This window comes from Gambusia affinis, linkage group LG03, assembly GCF_019740435.1.
Source record: "Gambusia affinis linkage group LG03, SWU_Gaff_1.0, whole genome shotgun sequence".
Lineage (NCBI taxonomy): Eukaryota > Metazoa > Chordata > Actinopteri > Cyprinodontiformes > Poeciliidae > Gambusia > Gambusia affinis.
In genome coordinates this window covers 16,675,582-16,701,123 of record NC_057870.1, presented here as the reverse complement: position 1 = coordinate 16,701,123, position 25,542 = coordinate 16,675,582, and the positions used below count along the sequence as shown (strand labels likewise).

At 37.0% G+C, this 25,542-nt stretch overlaps 1 protein-coding gene across 4 annotated transcripts; it reads left to right on the top strand.

The window, feature by feature from the left end:
- The first annotated feature begins 531 nt into the window (after positions 1-531).
- On the top strand, positions 532-25,542 carry sept5a (septin 5a). 4 transcript variants are annotated; one of them, XM_044108586.1, is made up of 12 exons: positions 532-668; positions 812-825; positions 16,736-16,826; positions 17,021-17,107; positions 17,344-17,467; positions 18,050-18,184; positions 18,266-18,383; positions 18,464-18,565; positions 20,665-20,761; positions 21,984-22,161; positions 22,256-22,358; positions 24,627-25,542. In XM_044108586.1, exons 1-12 carry the CDS (start codon positions 623-625, stop codon positions 24,687-24,689), a joined length of 1,158 nt encoding a protein of 385 aa, XP_043964521.1. In that variant the 5' UTR covers positions 532-622; the 3' UTR covers positions 24,690-25,542. The 4 variants fall into 4 exon arrangements, with proteins under 4 accessions (XP_043964521.1, XP_043964541.1, XP_043964513.1 ...); XM_044108606.1 differs by lacking the exons at positions 532-668; positions 812-825 and adding an exon at positions 3,328-3,426; XM_044108578.1 differs by lacking the exons at positions 532-668; positions 812-825 and adding an exon at positions 10,351-11,018.

The following is a 25,542-nucleotide window of genomic DNA, read 5'->3' as shown; positions in this document are numbered from 1 at the left end:
ATACTTGAATAATATGAGTTAAGACAATATTTCCATTTTGGATAAATACAGTAGTTTTAAATTGAATTAAAAATTAGACTTAAATGTCAAAATGTCAAAAACCTGAATTCATTACGTGTCGTCAGATAGTTTCTGTTTTCATTTATTTTATATTTTGCATGATACAACCCACAAGGAAGTTATTTAATCTCACAGTGTCTCCTTAAAGGTACCCTAAGATCTGATTGGCTGATCTGACAGCGACTCCATCTGTAGACCAATTAGATTTCCTCAGAAATATTAGCCCCGCCCACTAGGGCTAAAGCTAACACGAAAATAAAGGAACATTTTTGCAATACGGGGCTAAAATAATTGCATAAATATCAAAATAAAATAAATATTTAGAAAATACAAAAGTTTATGTAAACTTTCACTTTTATTTATTTTTGGTTGTTTGCATATTGATTATGAAATCATGGTTTTATTAATATTTTTGGAAGGATATTGTCACGTTCTCGAGCCTCCGTAGAGGAGGAGCCTTGCGCCGTCAGCTCTGCCCGCCCTCCTGCTGTCCGTCCGGGGGTTTGGAGGCGAGGCTGAGCCGACGCTTCAGAGGAAACCGAGGGAGGAAAGCGGGTCAAACATGACGAGCAACATCAGGTATAAAAGCCGGATTCCGGTGAAAACAGGTGAGCGTTGTGTTTCTGTTTTCCCTTTTTGATATTTGCAGTCTGATCATGGAGGATTTGTGCACTGATTGCTTCATGTTTGCGTCTCAATGGGCGTCGCTCCGCATCCCTGCACCTGCACCTCCTCATCTATCCTCCAACAGAGGACAGCGCGGAGGTAGGACACCATTTAAAGCGTTTTATTTGATTAAATCACGCTTTCTGCAGGAGGCTTGAGCTTTTTGTGTGAGTGCTGCCATGCCTGTGCAGCAGGCGGAGCGCTGATCCACACACACATTTTCATTTTTAGACGCCTATGTGGAGCAGGTCGCTGCCTCCAGAGGCCAACACGGTACCGCAGCATCCTCCTCCAACATCCTCCATCCACAATTATCAGCGATTAGAATCGCCTGATGATGAACTGACCTAATTTCGGATATTACGTCATTATTAGCTGCTCGCTACTATTTAGTGGATCATTTCGGAACCATTGTTCATCTGAGAAGCACAGCAGACACACGAGTCTTGAGGGGAGGTCGGGTCTCTGCTGACCCCAGGCGCTCCTCCTCCCCCTCCTCTTCCTCTATATGATAATCTGGATGCAGATTTACTATTAATGATATTATTATTATTATTACTGAAAGATTGGTACAAACCTCAAGACAGTAACACAAATATGTATTTAAAAAAATCTGAAACTAGGTACATAGGACAGACAGTAACCTAGAAACAAAAGGGAAAAACACAGAGGATGATGTTTTTTTCTGAACTATTGTTAGTTTTTGACCAGAACTAATTAAATGGAGACCTTCAGTCCGCAGAATATTTCCCTAAATGGTTTGTGGACCATCAGGATGGGTTTTGTCTAGTATGAGATGGACATTTATGCTATTCTGGTCAGAAGTATTTTTATGAATTCTCCCATAAATGTAGACTTTTTTTTTCTGTTTTTATTTTTATTCTTGAATAATGAACAGTGACTGAGTGACTGAATACAATGTTACTGTAAACGGTAATATTCTATTTATATATCAGTCAGGTTTTAAGGGAACAAAACACCCAACCATTTTGGCTGCACTTGATCAGAATAATCGGTTTTTATAGTTGATGTTTTAAAGTTAAATGTTTTAAACTTTCAGAGCAAATTGTTTTGCGATTCTCAAACTATCTTAGTGACAGATTTCAGTGCATCAAGGTGAGTCTGTGCTCTGAATGTATGCCTATTTCTGAAGGTGTTCCTCAGAGTTCTATATAAGGTCAATTTTTATTTATATGAAAATAAACTGGATCAAAATGTGGCTGACACAAATTTTCACTTTTATTTTGATGTCAGTGATTTATTGCTTTACATCTTCTCTTGGATTGAATTTATAAGTTCATGTCTTTCATAAAAACCTACTTCTGAATAAATGCTGGAGAGTTTCTTTTAGATATTTAAGTCTACTGCAAAAACACAATCTTACCAAGTATTTTTGTTTAGTTTCTAGTGCAAATATCTTAATATATGAAATAAGACAAAACTAACTTACAAACGGTTTTTCAGCAAGATATAGCAGCTTGTTTAAGTCAATAAATTCTTAATACTTATAAAAAGGTACTAGCTCCACTGGCAGGTTATTTCACCTATAACATGGAAATGTAATTTCTTATAAGTGAAATAATCTTATAACAGTGAAAATTAGGACGTTTTCATCAATATTAAGGATTTTATTTACTGAAAACAAGCTCCAATATCTTGGTGAAAAATGATTTGTAAGTTAGTTTTGTTTTACTTAAAGATTCCTGAGATATTTGCACTAGAAACTATAGATAAAAATACTTGGTAAGACTGTAATTCTGCGAATCCTGAATCTAATGTGGGAGGATTTGTAGAAGAATCTTTTTTCAGAAATTGAAACAAGTGACTTTCACACACTTCACTTAAATTTTATTCAGATCAGTTGGTAACTTTTAAGCTGCATGTGTTTCCACTTTGGCTTCCCCATAAAAACTGAAACATTGTTTTTTGAGCATAAAATGGTGTTATTTTGTGGTCCCGCCGTGCGACCATGCTGGTCTGGGTTCAGCGTTTTAATGTTTGCATGTAGAAACATGACTGATGGTTTCCCTAAATTACCTTCAGATATGAGTTTGTGGACGCAGGTTGTTTTTCCTGTGTGTCTCCACCCTGAAAATCGCTTCAGTGAACCTACTGCATGTGTCTGAGTTAATTCATGGTGTCGTAACCTTTGAGTGAGTCCTGACGGATGATCGATCCAGAGTCAGTGTTTCACTCCAGCCCTCAACCCTCTCATCACTTCACCAGCTGTCAGAAAGCGTTGCCAGGAAACAGCCGGTTTTTCTTTCAAATACGTTTTCGTCAGACACAAAGTGTGGTGGTCAGTCCATGTGTGGGCAGAGATGAGCTGAACAGCTCAGATTTGAGACAAAAAAAAAGAAAATCGTCAATAAAACTTTAAAACTGGAAAGTGCATCCAGTTGAGTCACATTAGAGCAGAAAAAAATCCTATTTGTTTGTGTTTGAATTAATTGCATTAAAATTAAATATTGTATATTTTACAATTAAGATTAAGTATATTTGAATCCTTTTGTATAATAAACTGGATTAATAGTTTTTGCAAAAAGCACTTTATCTCCCTCTGGTGGTTGTTCTTTGACATTGTTTTGGTTACCATGACAGAGGAAAAAAAATCCAAGATGGCCGAACTTAATCCTGACGTTTTCATAAATTAAGCTAACATCAACCTTGAAACATTGTTGCTTTGGACGAGATTTGACTGTAAGTATGAACTATGACAAAAATAATAATCATGTCTTTGTTTTGTGTAACAATGGCACGAAAATTTGTAGATTTAGGTTAGTAATGGAAATATTTTTATTTTTGCTTTCAGTAAGCAACAAGCTAATTTATGATGTTAGTTGGTGCCAGTTTAGTAATGCACATTCCTTGCCTTATAGCTAAAATAAGCATTTTAGCTGTTTTTAAATTTATTGGCTGTGTTTATCATACCGGATGGAATAAGTCAATGTAAGTCAACATGATAGTGATACCCAACATTGTAATGTTAAAAGCTAAACTTAGCATTTTAGCTAATTTTAGCTTATGCACTTATGTTTGCATTTATGTTCGTCAAAATGCATGTGATAACCTTCATCCTGCTGGTAGTGTTTACACGCTAATCACTTTATGCTGGTGATAGCCTTCATGCTAACATTAGCTTTAAACTAAAATAAGCATTTTAGCTATTTTTTTATATGCTAGCCATGTTCAACATTCTGGATAGAGTAAGTCAATGTAAGTCAGCATGGTAGTGATGCCCCACAGGCTACGTTTAAGCATTTAAGCTACTCATAACATTTCAGCCTGATTTGGGTTTGACCGACATGCACACTTTGGCAGGCCACTTTTAAATTTCTTCAGTAATGGTCTTGTTAGCTAATGCTACGCTTCATATATTTCACTTTTACAATGGTCAAACAGAAAGCAACACTCAGAGGTCTTTCTTCAATAAAACAGCAAAAAAGAAGACTGTTTATTGGAGCACCAGTTTACTTTGGGAGGTGTGAATGTGCAATCAAACTCTGATACAGACCAAAAAAGGGAACTCTGGTTCGCCTAAAATCTCCGTATTGATTTGAAGTGAACTCTTCTCTAAAAGCAGGAAGCAAACTGTAACGCAGAGCATTCTGGGTAAACACAACCGAAACAAACACGTGAGTCTAATGCTAGCAGAAAAAAAATTCTTATGGTCTTTTACCAAAGTTAAAAGAGAAATCATCAGTTAAAATCTGATCCTAATTCACTTTTGTTTACATTTTGTGAAGAAATAGATTGCTCTCCTCTTTTCTTCAGAGCTGTTTGTGTCGTTTTATTCAGTGGTTTTGGGTGCAGCGCCACCACAGGCGAGGAGGTGAACTAGTTTTTCAAATAGTTTGGGTTCATTTGATACAGTTCAGTGTGAAATTGAACCCAACCATCTGAAAATGTAACAAAAGTTCCACATTTGGTCCCAAATTAAACAGAGTCTACCGGACTATGAAGTATAAAAACATTATCTCACCTCCTCACTCCACCTTAGTGTTCAGCCTCCTCCTCCGTCCTCTGTCTCCAAACACACCCTCTGCTACCCTCGCCGCCACAGATGGGACCTCAGTGAGGACCAGCTGCAGCGCAGGGACAGCTGTGTCTCTGGGGGTTGGGTGGGAGAGAGATTTAAAGCCCCCCAGTGTGAAGGCAGCTCCTTTTTTGTGGGGTTGATGTGAGGTCTTCAACCTCTTATCTGATCATTATTATCAACCCAACATTAGCTTACTTTCTAGTGACATCGATACGCTTTGGTAGGTGCTTAATTGTTGTTTCTTAAGATTCAGAAATGTTTCCTCAGATACCAATAAAATCTACACAAACCTCTCCAGCTTCCTGATTTAGACGATAGACCTTGTGTGTGATGTGTGAAAACAATAACTCTGTTGTTTGTGTGAAAATCTGTGCTGTCTCAGGAGTTGTTGCCAAGCAAGCAGCTCAGAGAATTAACAAGTGTATAATGGCACATTGTAATATTAAGTAGACTGAAAACATGAACTTAAAGGTGATGCTTTGGGTTTGGCCAGAACCAATCACTGGTTCTGTACAAAAGCAGCAAAATATTTGAGTCTTAAAAGCAACCCAAACAGTTAAAAAAAAACCATACAGCTGTTTTCTGACGTTAAGTGAATCTTTTTGAGCTGTTTCAAAAACACCTGATCACTAAGTCACATTTGAAGGCCTCTGCGCCGTTGCCTAGCAACCCCAGTGAAGCCCAGCCCATTACCTAACAACCCAAGTGGAACTCCAGCATGTTTGGTCAACTGGTTTGACCGCTGTATAATGGCTGCTGGAAAAGACAAGTGTTTTCTTGACTTTATTCAGAAACCATTTGCTGCAATCTTCTTGGTAGTGCAGGAGGCTTCACTTCTGCTTTTCAGAAATGTGCAGTTGTATAATTGTGCAACCATTTTCAGTCATTGAGCGGCTTACTTGGATTTAAAGTGACAAGACGCCCTAAAACAGCGTCATTCTGAAAGGAGCTCAAAATAGGCAGAACGTAGCAGACTGAAATCTCTTTATCTAAAAATTATTTTGTGCAACAAATGTAGAGAACATGTTTTGTGCAGCCCATAAAGTTATCCTAACATGTTGAAGGAAGCACAACAGGTCACCTTTAAGCTTAACTAAGTTTTGTAACGGCAGACAAGTACAAGCTAAATATCATCTGGAAAAACGTCTTGTGCTCATTCAAGACCAAAATGGACCTTTTGGAAAATGGTTCCAACTGTAGCGTCTTTTCACAAAGTGAATTAAATAACAAACACGGCGGATTTTCTCCAAATTCTTCTACTCCCCCTCAGATCAATATTTGGAGAGAATTTATGCCCTGCAGTCTGCTTTTCTGTCACACTGAAGAGTGCAGTGTAGTGTGTGTGATCCAGCTGAGTGTGGGTGTGTGTGTGTGTGTGTGTGTGTGTGTGTGTGTGTGTGTGTGTGGGCGTGTGCGTGTGTGTGTGTGTGTGTGTGTGTGTGTGTGTGTGCCATCCACCTGAACATCCTTTTCTCTTCATTTTCAGTCCTGGAGCAGCTTTAGCTCTCTGCTCTAAGTTCTCTGTTCTCTGTTCTCTGTTCTCTGTTCTTTTAGAAAGTGGTCGAAGGAAAATCTTGACTATGCTACCAGCCTTGCTTAGCTAGCTGTGAGAGTTCAGCGGATCAAAGTTCAGTGAATTTTCTATGTATTGAATATTTAACTTTCTGTCAGATATATTATTTATTGATATTGATAACTTTTCTATAAATTCTTGTTTATTTACTTCCCCAATTTCTAGTATCTGTCAGCTTATATGGATCACCCTGGGGCAGCGTTGTAGCCTGAGGTTGAAATCTCCCTTTCATCCAATCGGTGTGTTTGTGTTGTAATATCACATGAGCCTGGATTTCTGCTCTTCCTTCAGCTGTTTGCTGTGGGAAGTTGTGGTGTGATGAGCACTCTGTGGGTTGCGTTCACTGCTGTGGTTCTCTGGGAATCACTTCAACTCTGAATAAGCGAGAGGAAGGAGCTGAGTGATGCCTGCTGATAGAGTCACTGACCTCTGGATCTTGGCCTCTGCAGACCATCCAACAATCTGACAAATGCAGCAGGAGCCGGAAATATGCACTTCTTTGTCACAGTAATGGGAAAGCAAAAACCACAGAAATGTCAGCAGCAGAAAGCCTAATGCTTTAGGGAGGCTCCAACATGCTGAAATTTAAGTGTTATAAATAACATATTTTATAACGTAGATAAGTAATAGCTTGTTTATGTCTTTTCCACTTACCAAAAATTGAATAAATAAAATTTTTATCAGCAGTGATCGATTGGTAACATTGCGATAAGTTAATAAATCAGCAAAAAAATGACGAAAAAAGGGATTTTAGCATCCATAAAAAAAATCTTGAAAGTGAAACAGAAACATTTGATACTGAAAATAATTAAAATTAATGTTAAAATGGTCAAGAAAGAAAAAAACGTTTTCCATAGTCCATAGTTTAAACTCCAGTGTTTTATGCCAGTAATCAGTGTGTTGAGTTTTTAAGTGGTGAAATTTTACCACTTATTGCTCACAAAGTGAGAGAACAGCTTACTTTCACTCACGCTGAATATTTAATTGAAGTTGTAACAATAGAAGTGTGGATAAGTGGTTATATTTGGCCTGTTTGTCTGGTTTTGTGTTTGTGAATGGGAGAACTGGGACAGCTGGTTACTGAGAGGGATGAACTGTGGGGGTAGAAATGGGGGGCCAATTAAAGACATCTGCTCCTTTCTTTTGCTCAGACCGTCACTCCCACATCGTTCCACTCAAACACATAACTCACTCTCTGCTGGGGTCTTCAATATCCAACTAATTAATCAACCATAGTTCCATTATTTCAACTGGAAACACTGGAATTTCTCTTTCCAAACTTTTCCTCCCAGTTTTGTCCTCTGTCGCCCTCTGGTGGTGGGCTGTAACATCCTGGACGTGGCATCAGCGCTGGTTACGTCAGCAGGAAGAAAAACAGTCCTTCTTTTATTTCAAAGAATGTTTAACTTCTGCTGCCCACATTATATGTTAGTCAGACACACCCATCACACACACGCACACACACACCCACACACATGCCAGTGTAACATCTGGAATCAATCGGCTTCAACCTCTGCCATGAATGTACCTCAGCTGCACACATATAGAAAAACTCCTGCAATGCCAAGAAGAGACGACATGCTGGCTGATTGTTTTTTTATGCCAGTTGAATGCAAGTTTTATCACCAACTGCACACAAAGAGTTTTATTTCAGCTCAAATTACAGCACTGTCACTTCTCCTCCTCCTTCTAACATAAGACTACAAATTAACTGCTAATATTGTGTTAGGAAGAGAGGAAATTAGTTACTTTGTGTGTTGATGCTAGAAGTCTGCAGTGATATATTTTTATATCGAGTAAATACAAGGCCAGTATCGAAAATACCAATACTTTTTATTTTAAGGGCACCTATTATGCAAATTTCACATTTTACACATTTTTATGCTTCCATTCGGATCTCAATTTCTTCTGAAAACATCCCAACCACTTAAAAAAAACAATAAGTTAATGTTTTTTGGTGTGTAGAAAACAAGCCGGTTCAGAAACCTGATTTTAAGTCACATTCATGCACTGCGCAGTTACCTAGCAACCCCAGCTAAGTCCTGCCCCGTTACCTAGCAACCCAAAGGAACCAGTTTAGTCAACTGGTTGTACAATAACAAAGGCAAGTGTTTTGTTGATAACTTACCATTCAGAAATGATGCTCATTAAATGTCCACAGACCGTTTTTATAATTGTGTTTGCAGCCATTTTGTGAGGGGCAGTCGTGGTCAGCAGCAGTTTGTTTGGATTTAAAGTGACAAGACGCCCTAAAACATTTCTTTCTGAAAGAAACTCAAAATATGACGTACTGAGCAGACTAAAATCTCATTATCTACAAATGATTTTGCACATAAAATGTAATAAACATGTCTGTATAACCCATATATACCCATCCATACTTTAAGTTGCATATATAGTCACATATCTGATCTTCAGGTGTTTTTGTGGTTTTTACTTGGAATAATTTTTTGTTTAAACCTTGAACAGAATTTGGACAAAATTTTTAGTTGTCTACAAAACACATAAGTAACATATTAACATAATTTATGCGCATTGTTCCTAAACAAAGTGCAAAAATGTTATATTTAAGACCAAATCAAAACAAAATATTGTTACGTAGAGTTGAGAAATTGCAATACAAAAAGGAATCTAAAAACAAAGTATCCATCTTACCAGGCTAGTATCGATCCGATTGATATTACCGATATTGTGGATCGATCAGCCAACCTCTTGTTGGTACGTTTCTCCTGTGACTTTTGTGTGAGAGACGTTTTCCATGTTTGAGACAATTTGTTTTTGCCAATGAGCGTCAAATCTTCCTCGCTGTCACTAACTTTTAGTTTCCACCACTGATTCTCTTTCCCATTGTTAAAAGAATTTTGTTTCTGATTCACGTTTAGTTTAAATGATTCATATCTCTGATATTATCCCCCACATGTTCAAACACAACACTTTTCAGTCTGTCTGCTCTTCTGACCAGTGGCTGTTTGTGCTTTGGGCCACATGGGCAGTTGCCCAGGGTGGCAATTAGAAAGGTACTAGGGGAGGCTCACAAGCACTGTTTAAGTGTAATTGTCTGTCAATGTGCTGTTGCTTTTTTGCATTTGCAGTCAGAAGGAAGTTTGTGCTTGCTGCTGAAACAGGTGCTGTGGCAGAACGTGTTGCTAAAACTACCAACTAAACTGTTGAAATATGAATAAATAGTGCTCTCTGCATTCAATGAGTATTTCCTTAAGTTAAATAGTATTAAATATATTTTGAACTGGATGTAATTTGACTGTGTGCAGACAGAAAATGCATTGATTCGAGTGATGAAATAATACTTATTAAAACAATTGGTTATCTTAAATCTTCTATGTCTGAGGGCCACATAAAGACACATTGTGGACCAGATTCGGCCCCCGGGCCTTGAGTTTGATACATGTTCTGCAGAGGTTAAGTTTGATTTAATAATAATACAAACATTGGGAAACAAACAAACAAAAGAGGATCTTAATTTAATCATCTTATTTGTTGAAGTATGATTAAGTTAGACACAAAATCTTACCAAGCATTTTTGTTGTCTAGTTTCTAGAGGAAATATCTTATTACACTTGAAATACGACAAAATTAACTTAAAAGTAACTTCAGTAATATAGGTAGGCGCTTGTTTTAAGTAAATAATTCCTGAATATTGATAAAAGGTATTTGTTCCACCGGCAGATTATTTTAAATGTTTTGTATGTGGGAAAAAAATCTGCCAATTTTATCAATATTGAAGAATAATTTACTTAAAATAAGCTTTTACATTGCTGACAAGTTGCTTGTAAGATAATTTTGTGTTATTTCAAGTGCAATAATATATTTGCAGTAGATTTACGTTTGGTAAGAGTTTGTTTTTGCAGTGCCCTGACACTGAATGCCGTTAATAAAATAGTTGTTATTTAAACATGTTGTGTTTTCAGAATGGCTGTTTAATTGCAGTTTGTTTTTTTCCAGTTTGTACGGTTCATATATACACCTGAGCGCTGGATGAGCGGAGTGATTGACAGGTTAATTTTTTTATTGTGATAACCTCACTGCATTTGTCTGTACTCGCAGCGTTTGTTACACCAGAAGCTTTTGTTTCCTTCAGGTTGAAACAGATTCCTTTAAGTTTCACATGTTGAGCAAACCAAAGGGAATGAAGTTGGTCATTTCAGAGTATGGAGATTTTATTTTTCATGTGTCTGTCTGACCTGGGGGAGGGAATCTGGACTGAATGAATGGGTTTCCTTCAGACTTTTGCCTCTTCCATCCCTCCCTTGTTTCCTCCCTCAAATTGCCACTTCTCTCTCTCTCTCTCTCTCTCTCTCTCTTTTTGTGTCTTCCTGCTTGCCTCCGCTTTTCGAAGGGAAACTTTCTTCATACCTGTCTGAACAGGGAGAGCCGGACTGCTGTAGGGCACAGAAAAAATAGAATTAAACAAAGACGCGGGGCTGGGAGGAAAACAAACGAACGAGCAGGGAGTGTAGGACAAACGTATGCAAAGAGAGAAAACAGGAAAAGAGACGGGATTTTTTTTCTTCATTCCCTGCTGGGCTGCTGCTTCAGTTCTGTGAGACCGGTGGCTATTTTGGTCCGTCAGTGTCGGAGCGGTTTAGGATGGATGCCATCATGCTGCAAGAGAAACTGGTGGAACGGCTTCTGTGCCCACGAGTGAGAACCGCGAGACAGAAGGTAAAGAGATGGATATATATGGATACTCGCAGCAAAAAGTTCATTTTAATAAATAAATGGACCATGTAGTGTACTAGAAAGTATTCTTATTCAAACAAAATTGGGACTTTTTTAAGTTTGTAAGAAGTAAACCTAAGTTTACTTCTTACAAGGTCATTTTAAGTACTGAATTATACATTCAATAGTATGCTGGGTTTATATTTGTGGTTTATTTATTAAAGGGACTAGAATTTGATTCATAAAGTTAAGTCAAATGTTTTTTTAAAGTATGTAAAGATTTAGCACACATACTACTTTCTGTAAACTTTATCTGTAAACTTTACCTGTTATAAACATGTACGTTTATAACAGGTAATACATCAAACTTATTCTGCCATATTAAATGTAGCATAATTTATTCTGGGCTTTAATCAAGATTTAAAGAATCAGTACTTTGTGGCAGAAATGACCTTTACCAATGTACACATATAAGCTTTAGCATTAAAGTAAAAGTTTATTAATGTGAATACTTTTCAATATATTCTGAAGTACATATAGCTTAAATAAAGTAATCTTTACTTAAGTTGGATTTACACTCATACCACACTTTAAAAATCTACTTTTATCTAAGGGTACATTTGAACAAATGAGGCAAAACGTGTGAAAAATGTTGAAACGACCTTTTTGCATGATTACATATATAAAAGTAGAAAGAACTGAGTTGATCTTTCACTTTAAAATTTCTGCCAACTTGTATTTCTGCAGGGAGTCAAATTATTGCTGAGGGGGATTTCTTTCCAGCAGCTCGTCTTTGACCTCCTGCTCTTTTCGTTTTGCATGAGCGTAAACGTTTGCGTGTCTGTTTTAATAAACGCGATCCTCACCCGAGGGAAGGGAGCCGTCGGAAACGCCTGTGACAAGTTATGACAGCGTGTGAGGACGCTCGCTGTGCGTCTGACTGGGTTAGAAAAGGAGCTTTTCAGGTCTGTTGAATGCAGCTTCTGTCCGTGTGAGTGAATGCTCTCTGCAGGGCCTGAATGTTTGTTTATCTCTCCACATGTCAGCGCGTCGTACTGTAGGGTCAGGGTGACGCTCCGCCAGACGCAGCGGTAGCAGGAGCTGCTGTGCCACACAGTGGGAGACTGGGATCCTGTGGTTCTCTTTGTGTTTCTGGAAAGTCTGAGGCGTTGGTTATTCTCAGCCGCTCTCAGAGGAATGCTCTGCACGAGTCTTTCCATAGACTTGAAGCTTTTCTGTCTGCTGTGGTAATTTTATTGCGGCACAAGCTCCTCGGATCTTTGGTTTAATTTGTCTTGACATTAAAACTCCTCTCAGCTAATTGGAGTCTGCTTCTGTTTTTGTGTATTATTTTGGTGCTAAAATTGCAAATCATCTTTGATAAATTATGTAGCCCAACTTGAAGATTTCTGCTTAAGGGAAGCTATTTTGCAAAATTCACTTTTTGTGTGTTTTTGTACCATTTGGGTCTCAGCTGCTCCTAAAAACAGCCCAAGTTCTTTAAAAAAAAACCCACAAAGCTGTTCTTTGGTAATAAGTTAATGTTTTTTGGTCTTTCTGAAGTTACATTCAACTGGCCGTTACCTAGCAACCCCTGCCAAACCCAGCTCGTCTCCTAGCAACCCCAGCTGAGTTCCAGTACTTTTGGTCAACTGTTGTTTGCACTGTACAGTGGAAAAATAAGTATTTTGTTGTTGATTTGCCATTCAAAAAAAGATGTTTCACATTGTAAAATAAGACAAAAAGTAAATTTTTAAGTGATGATTTTATTTCTTAAGTGTGTAAAAGTGTTGGCTGTTGTTTTGTGTTCTTGTGTGATCATTTATAAGTTGTTCATGGAGATCATGGGAGTAATTTGGGAAGGTTTTCTTCCTTGTTTTCTCCATTTGTAGATATTGTCTCTAAATGGGTTTCACTGGAGTCCCAAAACTTTACTAATGACCTTTCCATATCAGTCGGTGTTAATGGCGTCAGATGCTGGAGCTAGTTGATGTTGCCAAAATGAAATTGAACTAAGTTGCCAAAAAAGTGTTGTTAATCAGGTTTAATTAATGAATCAGCAATTATATTAATAAAATATTATCTTATTTTAAATAGTTTTATGATCTGATTTACACCATATTCCAAATTATTATGCCAGTGATATTTTCTCAGATTTTCCTAGATGGTCAATGCAAATGATGGTCAGTATAATTTTCAAGTCATGAACTATCACAGTATTAATCAAATTTTACTGAACAAAGCTGCCCATGAGAACAGTATTTTTTTCAAAAATAAAAAACTCTAAATGCACTGTTCCAAATTATTATGCACAGCAAATTTCCTAAACATTTTATATATTATAAAGAATTCCAAATGGTCATTCTTTGAATGTGCAGCAGTAAGTGGTCACATGTACTAAAATCAAAAGCTATTTCAATCAAAAACATCTTAACAGACCGAGTTACATGTTAACAAAGGACCCTTCTTTCATATCACAACACGATTCTTGATCCATTGAACTTGTGAGTTTGTGGAAAGTTTCTGCTTGAATTTCTTTGCAGGATGTCAGAAAATCTTCCCAGAGCTGTTTTGATATGAACTTCATTCCAACCTCAGATCTTCTGCTTGAGGAAACTCCAAAGGTTCTCAATAGGGTTGAGGTCAGAGGTCAGAGGAGGATGGTGATCACACCATGAGTTTCTCCCCATTTTAGCCCATAGCAGCCAATGACACAGTGGTATTCCTTGCAGTATTCATCGTCATGCATGAAGATGATTTTGCTACTGAAGGTTCAGCTCTTCTTTTTGAACCATGAAAGAAAGTGATCAGTCAGAAAGTCCATATTTTTTGCTGAGGTCATTTTCACACCTTCAGGGACTCTGAAGGGGCCGACCAATGATTTCCGAAATCACTCCCCATGATTTCAGCCCAAAGCATGACTCCACCACCTCCTTGCTGACGTCACAGCTGTGTTGGGATGTGGTGGCCATCCACCACCAATCCACTACTGCGTCCATCTGGACCATCCAGGGTTACACAGCAGTCATCAGTGAACAAGTCTGTTTGAAAACTAATCTTCATGTGCAGCTGGTCCCACTGCCATCGTTTCTGCTTGTGAGCTCTGGTTAGTGGTGGTCAAATAGTAGGTCTTTGCACCACAAGCCTCTGGAGGATCCTCCACCTTGAGGTTCCAGAGGCACCAGCAGCTTCAAATGACTGTTTGCTGCTTTGTAAGAGCATTTTAACAGCTGCTCTCTTACTCTGATGAATTTGTCTAACAGAATCCTTCCTCATTATGCCTTTATCTGTACAAACCCATATTTGTTCTGAATCAGCCACAAATCTCTTCACAGTACAATAACGCTTCAGTTTTCGTTAAATATCTAATGTTTTCACACCTTGTCATACGGCACTACACTATTTGATCATTTTTGTCAGCAGAGATCCTTTCTCTTTCCCTTATTGTTTGAAACCTGTGGCCTGCTTAATAATGTGGAACATCCTTCTTAAGTAGATTTCCTTTAATTGAGCTCACCAGAAAAACTAATCAACCAGCTCTCTGAAATTAATTATAATGATTCAAAGAGCCCTGATTCACAATACCATATAAATTTAATAGCATAACAAAAAATGTTTATCTTTATGACACTTAAATTCAATTTGCATAATAATTTGGAACTCGGTGTATTTGTTATAAAAAGCAAAAATAAAGAAATATATAATTTTAAATATTATTTTTAAAAAGATTAATTAGATTTTTTATGTTCTTTATATATTTTTTATTATGTTTTTATGTCCTACTTTGACATAAAAGAGCCTTGTATTATAACCGCATTTAGTAAATTTACATAAAGAAAAATCACGTGCAAATTAGTCAAACCTGGAGATCAAAAAAGTGAAACTAATATGCAACATTTGTTGCCTTGCTTTGCCAAAGTCTGAGACCGAATCGTTTCATGTTAGACATATGACAGTGGGTAGGAGTCAATGTGTTTTTTATGTTTATATGTTTCCATAAAAAAACAGATTTCTCATGACAGTGCGATCAAGAACCTCTGTAACTTGTTTTTAAACTTTTTTATAAAGTTTTATTTGTAATGTTGTAAATAAACGTGTTCAGTTCTTTGCCGGTTTGGTCAAACTGTTTGGTTTTAAGCAAACAAAAAGCACACAAGCATTCTGAAGGATTCTCCCCCACAGCAATATGTGGGGGAGGGCCAGTGCAGTGCACTGTTTTTTGAGAAACTTCAGAAATTCCAACCCACATTAATTCCTATTGGTTTTTCTAATGTACAGCTAAAACAAATCCGACAACTTAGTACAAAAGTGGAGATGTAGAACAATGGTCTGTAATGTCCGTCTGACATCCAGCATCCTCCATGTTTTAAATGTTTCCCTGCTTCTTCATGCCTGAATCAGATCAATGGTTTCATGTCTTCTGTTTCTGGAAGAATCAGGAAGATTCTCATAAGAAGTTGATGCAACTCCTTGGTGGTTTGAGTCAGATGGTTTTATACACAGAAGAAAGCTTGTGGTGCAACATCAAGTAGGAATGTGAAATCAGTTCCTCTACATTGTCTGAGTCAAAGTGATGTGTTATAATCCACATTACAACACTCAGAAGAGCTGCTGAGACAATAATGAGGTTTTATTTGGATTTTTTAAGATGGCAAAACCTAAGCATTTATTTGTAAACCTAACCTTGAAATAACTTTTATTTCCCTTTCTGGTGTTAATCTTGATTAAATGCCCTAAATTTTGCCACATGAAATAAATGTAACCACTGAAAGCAGTTACACTCTACAAAAATTCAAACCATTTCTATGTAAACCAGCAATTACAAGTTCCTGTGTCTCAGTGTACACATCAGATCTGACCTCTCAAAAAGACAAACGGGGCCACAAGGAACGCAGATGTTGCCACAACCTCGCTGCAGAGGGATTAAGCAAAACCAGTTCCTAAAACTGCGGGTCATGTGACACTCCTACGAGCTCAGACAGAAACTGTACGGTTGAGAGAAACACGTGAATTGAGAACTGTTTTTGTGAGGTGTGATCTAAAAGTCAACATGCTAAAAGGAACGGAAGATATTCGAGTTTTTTTGTTCCTGAAGCTTTCAGGATTAAGACGAGTATTCATTGAAGTCATATCTGCTTTTGTAGAACCGGCTTCTCATAATGCCTTCTTTACCTTTTACTTCCTGATTCTTTGTTTGTCTGAAAAATACACTGAAAAAACACAAAATCTCACCAAGTATTTTGGTCTACCGGTAGTTTCTAGTGCAAATATCGTGGTACACTTGAAATATGACAAACTAACTTCAAAGTAATTTTTTATTAAGATATAGAAGCTTGTTTTAAGTGAATAATTTCTTAATATTGATTAAAAAGAATTTGTTCAATTGGCAGATAAACAAGTTCTGAGTTATTTACTTAAAACAAGTTTCTATTTTTTGCTGGAAAATTACTAGGTAAGTTAGTTTTGCTCTTATTTCAGGTTTACCAGAAACTAGACCAAAAATACTTATTAATATTTTGTGTTTTTGCAGTGTAACGAATGTACTTCTGCTCTTATGGGCAGCAAATCCTCACAATTGGTGCTTTAATGTAATATTTCTTATTTTAAGTTAGCTGAATTGTTTGTTTGCAAAGTCCACTGTTTTAAGATTGGCTTAATTTAAATAAAATCTGAAAATAGACAGCTTTCAGTAACACTTGTGTTTTTATTTTATCTTCCAGGAGAAACAGTATGTGGGTTTTGCAACTCTGCCAAACCAGGTCCACAGGAAATCTGTGAAGAAAGGCTTCGATTTCACCCTGATGGTTGCAGGTCAGTTTCTAGGATATAAACATCTCCATCATATCTGTCAGTTTATTTGGAAAAAAATGCTGTACCGTCTTCCTTAAAGGTTATGCTGACCAGTTTTTGTCTGTTTCCAGATTTGTAATAATCCAGAAATGGATCTCTGTTGGATTTTGCTGACCTTTTTTTTAAATATGCGGTTTCATCTCTGTGTCTTACAGGAGAGTCTGGGATGGGGAAGTCCACTCTGGTCAACAGTCTGTTCCTCACAGACCTCTACAAAGACAGGAAGTTACTAAATGCTGAAGGTGAATTTCCACTATGTCTTATCTTTATTATTTCAAGTTTTCTGCTGGCTCCAATACAAGCATGGAGTTAAAAACAGTTCGGCCTTAACTATCATCCTTGCATTTGTGTCCAGAATTACTAATATTATTTTTAGAGGTTATCTCAACATAACCCAGCAGCAGAGCTTATTTTGCTCCGTCCCTGATGGATTTAATCCAATTTTCACTGACCTTCATCTTGCGCTGATGCTCTGCAGAGCGGATTAACCAAACTGTGGAGATCATCAAGCACACCGTCGACATCGAGGAGAAGGGAGTGAAGCTCAAGCTGACCATAGTGGACACGCCGGGGTTTGGAGACGCCGTTAATAACAACGAGTGGTGAGACAGCGATGCAGATTCAACGTCTCTGTTGGAGTTACAGTTGTCACTGACTGGTTGTTGAAGATGGGATTTCTGACTATTTATTAAAAAGACTGGCTCATTTTTATATTCATTTATTTTTAAACCAGTAGGGATAATTCATTTCATCCTGGAAATATCCATGGGAAATGATAAAAGGGTAAACTTTGGATTAGAATCAGTCAAACTTATATTGATTATATTTTCTTCTCATTTTTTGTACCCTTCAGAAAAGTGCATCCAGATGTTGCTGCGCTTGTATTTTCTGCAGATTTGTGATTTTGTATTTTTTTAGTCACCAAATCTTTAAATGAGCCGCTTCCTTCTTTTTTCTTTACAACCTCTAAGTACTTTGCACCATGTGGAAACCTGGACAAGACGGTGCAATATTTGTACATGAGCTGAGCTCTACAAATGCTCTCTGCTGCGCTCCGCCCCTTGTGCCTGTTCTCCTTCCCCTTCAGTGGAGCAGTAAAGGAGAAGCTTTTGAAAGTGAATTTTCTTGCGTGTTAATGGTGAGGTACAAATAAATGTAACCTTCTTAATTTGTGTGTGTTCTAGCTGGAAGCCAATCACAGATTACATCGATCAGCAGTTTGAGCAATACTTCAGAGACGAGAGCGGCCTGAACAGGAAGAACATCCAGGACAACAGAGTGCACTGCTGCCTCTACTTCATCCCTCCGTTTGGCCATGGGTAATCACACATACTTATGCATCATATATGCATACCTAAAACAAAAGAAAACTAAACTAGAGTCTGGATTTTTCTTCACAGCTTACGTCCCGTGGACGTGGAGTTCATGAAGGCTCTTCATGAAAAAGTGAACATCATTCCTCTCATCGCAAAAGCCGACTGCCTCACTCCCACCGAGATAAAAAAGCTTAAAGACAGAGTGAGTTTCAGATTCACTGATTTGACAGCATGCTCTGTGTCCGGATAAATGGACATGTCTTTGTGTTTCTTCTCTGACAGATACGAGAGGAAATAGACAAGTTTGGGATCAAAGTGTACCAGTTCCCTGAGTGTGACTCTGACGAGGACGAGGAGTTCAAACAACTCGACAAAGAACTGAAGGCGAGTTTCAGCTGCTTACTGCTGCAGCAGCAACATTAATCTATTTTTCAGCGCAGTCTGTAAAAACACAACCTTTATATTTAATGCATTGATGAAGCCGGTAAAGAAACCCGACACCAGAATCAAATTGCTTTCGTTTTTACAAAATTTGTGATGCTACTTTTTGCCAGGAAAAACAAAAACATTTTCTGTCCAAATCTGGAATTTGGTCTTGATAAGAAATTTTCCTGGATGATAAATTGTCCCAATAATTATTGTAATAAACAATAATATTGTTGTTTTGAGACCATATATCGATAATGGCACAATAATGCAAGTCTGCCCTCTTAAAGACTATTTGACGCTGGATCTGGAAGATTTTTAAATGTTCAAAAATACATAAACAAAACACTCAAAACAACAAATTAAATGAATTATGAAGTTTATATACAAAGTTGTCCTTCAGGGGTTTGTGAGACCAATACTCCAGTTTTTGGTGTAAAGAGAAAAACAATCAATCATTCAAATAGATTGATTGATTCATGCAATTAATTGATTTATTGCTGACATTCAGTTTCTGTTTGCTGGATACTCCAAGATTTTTTGAAACATTTTTTTAATGAATGCCTTTTCACTAGTCAGACTCATGAAGGCTTTTGCTATATTTATGTAATTTATTGGATTGTCTGGTGGCAAATATAGTTTAAAACCACTCTTGGAAACTACAGGTGAACCTAAGGTTGTATTTTCGCCCACAAATAATTTCAGCTTTACGTAACAATGGTGTTTGCTACTTTCAAGTAAATGCACTTATAGCAATGCCTCCAGAAAACATTAGAAAAGTATTACAGTAATGTGCTTAAATTAAAGGTCAGGTGTTTGGGATAAAGAGTTTTTACAAAAAGCTTTTTTTTTTTTTGTCTGGAATTAAGCAGCTCCAGTAAAAACAGATTAATGTTGCGCGATTTTCTGCTCATTCTGAAAAGCTGCAGCTGAATTCGCTCTCTCATAGCTGCGTGTCAAAATCTGAGCACACAATGGTGGCCTTGTCTGAGAGCAGCCAAGCTGTGTTAATTTAAGCATATTTAACTGATGGTTTGGCAGGAATTGAGCTAACATTGAAAAAAACTTTGTCTGAACCATGGATAGAGAATCCTCTGAACTGGATATGAAAGAGTTAAAACAAAAGCTGGTATTTTAACCTTTTGTCACAAACCTTTTAGTATTTTTGTTCTTAATTATAATTGCAATAAACTACTTTACAGTAAACTAAACATGATATTTTAATATTAAATTTTTTCATCAATTTATTCTGTTGTGCTATTGTTTTTGTACAGCTCTTTGTTGCAGTTTTAAATAAGTTTGACATTGATATTGATTATACTAATAACTAAAGCAGTCAGATATCTGTAGACAAGCAATCTATAAATTATTGTATATTGAAAACATAAATACGACTTGCAGGTTTGCTAGATTATTTTAAAAAAACACATCGTACATTTTTCTAGATTCTTTTGTGTCTTTTCAGGAACATAAACAATCTATGGCTCACTCTTTCTTTATTTTGAAAAGTTATTAAACAGACAAAGTCACTGGATGTTTATGTTTCCATTTTACTAATAAATTCAACTAAATTAAAAGCAAAAACCTGGATGGATATTTTGCGTTGCACGTTACATTTTCCTTTTATATATTTTAAATTGTTTTGTCATGGCATCAGTGAAGCTGTTTTTAATGGTTTACATATATCCACTCCCTGAACTACCACATTTACTGTAGGTTATAATTGAATAGTGATAAAGAGCCACACAAACTCATTTCAAGAGTGGCACTTTGACACATTGTAAGCAATAAATTCTTAAAATATTTTTAAAAGTTGAAGTGTCCCACGCACAGCAAATAAAATCCTGTGGTGTAAATTTGCTTCATCTGCCTTTAAAGTGCCAGAAAATAAACAACATGCAGTTTGTTGCGTGTCTCAACAGTCCCGGTGATGCGTCTCTTCGGCTGCATGCGTCTTTGGAGAATGTGCCTAACTATGTGAATGTGCACCAGCATGCTCAGTCAGCGTTTCCCGTACAGACTGGGGTCAAAATAACAACCCGTCCTTATGCGTGCAGGAGTGCACGCCGTTCGCTGTGATCGGCAGCAACACAGTGGTGGAGGCGAGAGGACAGCGGGTCAGAGGAAGGCTGTACCCCTGGGGGATCGTTGAAGGTAAATTCATCATCGATGCATTCTTTCAGCTGCTTTTCCATTAAAGCTGCAGTGTCTAACTTTAATTTTTTTTAAAACATCGGGGAAAAGATTTATTTCCTCCCTGATCGATTATTGTCATATGAAGAAATGAATTGCTCACAATCGAAAACAACCAATCACAATGAAAAAACACAAAATCTTACCAAAAAAAAGTCTTTTTGGTTTAGTTTCTAGTGGAAATATCTTAGTAAACTTGAAATAAGACAAAACCAACCTACAAGTAACTTTCTGGCTAGACATAGAGAGCATATCGAGACTTGTTTTAAGGAAATAATTCTTTAATATTGATGAAAAAAAATACCTGTTCCATTCACAGACAAATTAACTTACAACATGACATGTTTCACATGTTATAATTTTATTTATCTGCCAATAGAAAAACTTTTTTATCTAATTAATCAATAGAGAAATCAATTACTAAAATAGTCTTTAGTTGCATCCCTACATGCATGCAGGGTTGGGTACTAAATAGTTAAATTTACTCAATTATACTTTTTTGAAAAAATTTACTTTTAGGAGTATTTTTTCAATGTTGTACTTTTTACTTGAGTAATTTTATAAAATGTTTCTACTTTTACTTTAGTAAAATTTCTGGCTTCTCTACTCGCTGAAAGTAGAACAAATATGTTTTAACCAGACAAAGACACACATCTGCAGTTTTTATTAAAGTTTCATAAGTTTTTATTGAAAGAAACTGATTGGGAAAATGTAATTATACCTGATTTTGTTATTTTTCTGTTACTTATATGAATTATTGTAATATTTGTCCTTAAAATACCAACATTTCCACTTAATTTTAGATTTTGGTCCATATGATTATGTAGTTTTTAGATATTAAATGATTGATAATTTGATCAGTTACTCAAAAACCTCCGGAATGTACCGTCACAAATCAGCAGGCACTGCCTCGTTTCCTAGCAACTCCAGAGAAGCCGGGGCCGTTACCTAGCAACCCCAGTGGGACTCTGGCACATCAGTTACTTACCTTTTTACTCTTACTTGAGTTAAAATTTATTTTTACTCTGCATTCATGTGGATTTTATTGATTAAATATGTGACTGAATTTTATTTAAGGGTATCAATACTTAGAGGTTTATGGAAATGATCCAGTGGTGTGAATCCTTGTGTGGGAATTCTGTAACCTGGCTTGTTGATTAAACGAAGATGTTTCTGTCCACAGTGGAAAACCAGTCGCACTGCGACTTTGTGAAACTGAGGAACATGCTGATCCGCTCACACATGCACGACCTTAAAGACGTAACCTGCGACGTCCACTACGAAAACTACAGAGCGCAGTGCATCCAGGAGATGACTAGGTTTGTCTCTCTGTGTGAGAAAGAGTCTGATGAGGAGAAAAGGTGCAAAATGGGAATGTTTCATGAACCTAGCACTGACGTTTACAGATCGAAGAGACCGTTTCATCCCTCCTCTGCTTTCTGTTTCGCCTCTTAGTAAACTGGCTCAGGATAACCGCATGGAGAGTCCAATCCCCATCCTGCCGCTGTCCACTCCAGACGCAGACACTGAGAAACTAATCAAGATGAAAGACGAAGAGGTAAGAAAAAGTCTAGACTTTTTTTTAACAAAAACGGAGAAGGGCTGAATGGTGAAACAGTGGTACCTTGTTTCCAGCAAGAAAAAAACAGGTACTCATGACTGTTAATTTGTTACTCTGAGTCAGTGGTGTCCAAAATGGTTAAGATAAAAGCACATGGGGGCATAAAAAAAATAAAAATTTCCCTTTCTTAAACTTATCTGCTCAGTAAGGGGCAAAAAAAATTAGAAAACAGTACTTAAAAGTGCGATATAAATAAACGTAACATTGATAATTACTTCAAATTACAATGAATGCAAAAACTTCATTAGTAAATGGGAATCTAGTTTTTTGCTCCTAATATTTTTTTAAGATGTTATTTAAAAAGCTTCCATTTTCATCAACCAACTGTGCTTCAGGCTAGATCTGCTCAGTTCTAGAATTGAGGTCAGGGGGTCGCAAATGACCCCGGGCCACACTTTGGACACCCTTGTTCTAAGTTATTTTAGTGTGTGTGTGTGTGTGTGTGTGTGTGTGTGTGTGTGTGTGTGTGTGTGTGTGTGTGTGTGTGTGTGTGTGTGTGTGTGTGTGTGTGTGTGTGTGTGTGTGTGTGTGTGTGTGTGTGTTCCTCTGATGAAGTTTTCAGGGTGTAGCTCTCTTGGCCAGTGGCGCTGGAGGTTGCACCAGATAGATGTAGAAGTACTTTGAAATGCCTTGCTGTTGAAATGTGCTATACAAATAAAATTTGATTGATTGATTGGTTGAAGGACATAAACATGTCTAGAGTTAATTGCCTTTCTACTTCACAATCCAGTTTCATAAAATAACTTGCAATATAACTGAATGCATCACAACGGGACATGTTGCAACAATTCCCAAAGCAACAACGTCAGAACCAGATGGACTGTTTGTAATTGAATCTGCTTACATTTAACTGAGGCCTTCAACACGCATCTATAAAAACAGATATCTCCGCTACGTCATCTAAAAAAATAATATTGAATACACTAGACCGGATTAAGAAAAGTTTTTGTCCAAATTCGCTTCTTAGCGTTGCTTTAAACATGCCAAACCTGTAGGGGTCAGTGTAGCGCAAAGCTAAAACCTAATTCAGAGAATCAGATTACTTAAAAACAAACGTGATCACTGTGAGAAATATGAAACAGTAGAGCATGTCATATTATATAATAAATATAAAAAATAGACAACAATGTAAGAAGAAAGTTTGAAAATATTAAGGAAAAGATTAGGATAGTCGATACTTTGAAAAAGAATTGCAGTGGATATGCTAATCATTATTCATGTGCAAACATATGCAAATAATTATTCGATTTTTAATGAAAACTAAATTGCTTCATAGAATTTGATTATATATTCTAGTAGTGTGTTTTATAAATTAAATCCCCCATGCCAGCAGGTGGCGGTAATGTTTCTTACAAACCGCAAATAAAAATCAAGAAGAAGAAGAAAAAGATCATTTCAAAACCACAGCAACAAATATTTACTTCATGTTAGGAATTCAACATGGCTCCAGGAAGTTAATTTGTGTGGAGAGATTAGTAGATTGAACTACTTTTTATTTAGCGTATTAGAATATAAAATTATTAAAACTCAGGACGATGTCGAGTGGGAGCCGTGTCAAAGTAAGTACGTGGATATATTGGCGGATTATTTGTCACAGATTTGTTAAATCTCCACTTTTAAAATAACAGAATCATTTTTAGCCAAGCTCATAAAAATGAATTTGTTTTCCCAGATATTTGGCTACATCTGGAATAGGTATAACTATAACTGGGGTTAATGGGAAGGAATTAGAATGTACTGGGCCCATTTAAGCTAATTAAATTACAACATGACGGCTTGATGTGAACTGACAAGCAGAAACGATGTGGTACAGTACATAGCTGTGGATGTTAGGAGTTTGCTTGACACTACTTGAAGGACAATCATAAAAAAATACTCTTAAAAGGTGCAGAATTGAATTAATTAGTCTGTAAGCATTAATAAGTCCGGAAAAAAGGATGAAGCATGTTTGAATTTAATTAATTGTATATATAAGTCTCTTTATATATACAATAAATGTCTCAAGGCAATTACAAGAAAAATAATTTTACTTCAATCACACACATTTCAATTGATCCTAGTTATCAAACAGTGCAGTGTGATAAATTAATTAATTAAAAGTAGCCATTTATATTCTCATTTGTTCATGTACAGCCTGTTTATTTCTAAAAACACGCAGGTTATTGATGATGTGTTGACTTGTCCACTTTAATACTCTCTCTGCAGCTGAAGAGGATGCAGGAAATGCTGAATAAGATGCAGCAGCAGATGCACGACAAGGATCAGTGACATATCCAGAGCTGCCCTGCAGCGCCACCTGCTGTTCCTCTCCTGGAATGACAAACCTGGATTTGGATTGTTCTGAGCGGCAAACCCCGTCGGACTCTGCATTTCTCTTCAGTTTGGTGCTCCATTTTGTCTGTCTGCCTGGAGGTTGTTTGTGTTTTCCAGTTTTGAGCCCCTGGCTGTAACATCAACTCGAATAATTTTAAGATATAATTTAAATAACTTCTCAGTATCTAATTTATAATGCAGTGCTTAACATTTTTGGATATAATGTGAGGTGTTTTGTAAAGAGCTGTAGGCTAATGATTAGATTTGAACATCGGTGTTGTTTTTATTATGCAATTCTGTGTTGGATATGCGAGTGTATCATAATATTTCTTCAACTCCAGGTTTCCGTCCACGAAAGTCTGTGTTTTCCCCATTTGACGAAGTTCCAATTCATTGAAATCGAACATTTGCTGTGAATTTCTTCATTAACATTTAGAGTTTCTTATGGTCAGTGTAAACATCTTCTTCCAGGTTTTTTAATGTGAAGTCTGGGCTTAAAATGCACTCACTGCTAACAGCTAAAACAAAGGTTTGAGCATTAAAGGGTGCATGTGTGTGCATGCTGTCATTACTCATATCTCCTGGAAGCTTTGGGCCTATTTTTTACTGCTTTTTATCCAATTCCTTGTGCTTGTATTTAATGCCTCCAGCGTGCTGTTTGCGTCGTCATAACGGCATTATGGGAAATAAGTGATGAGGAGCCAATACGTCTGTGCTTCTGTTAATGTAGTGAAAAATCCATGTGAGCTGCAGAGTGTGTGCAGGTGACTGGATGAATGTGTGTGTGTGTGTGTGTGTGTGTGTGTGT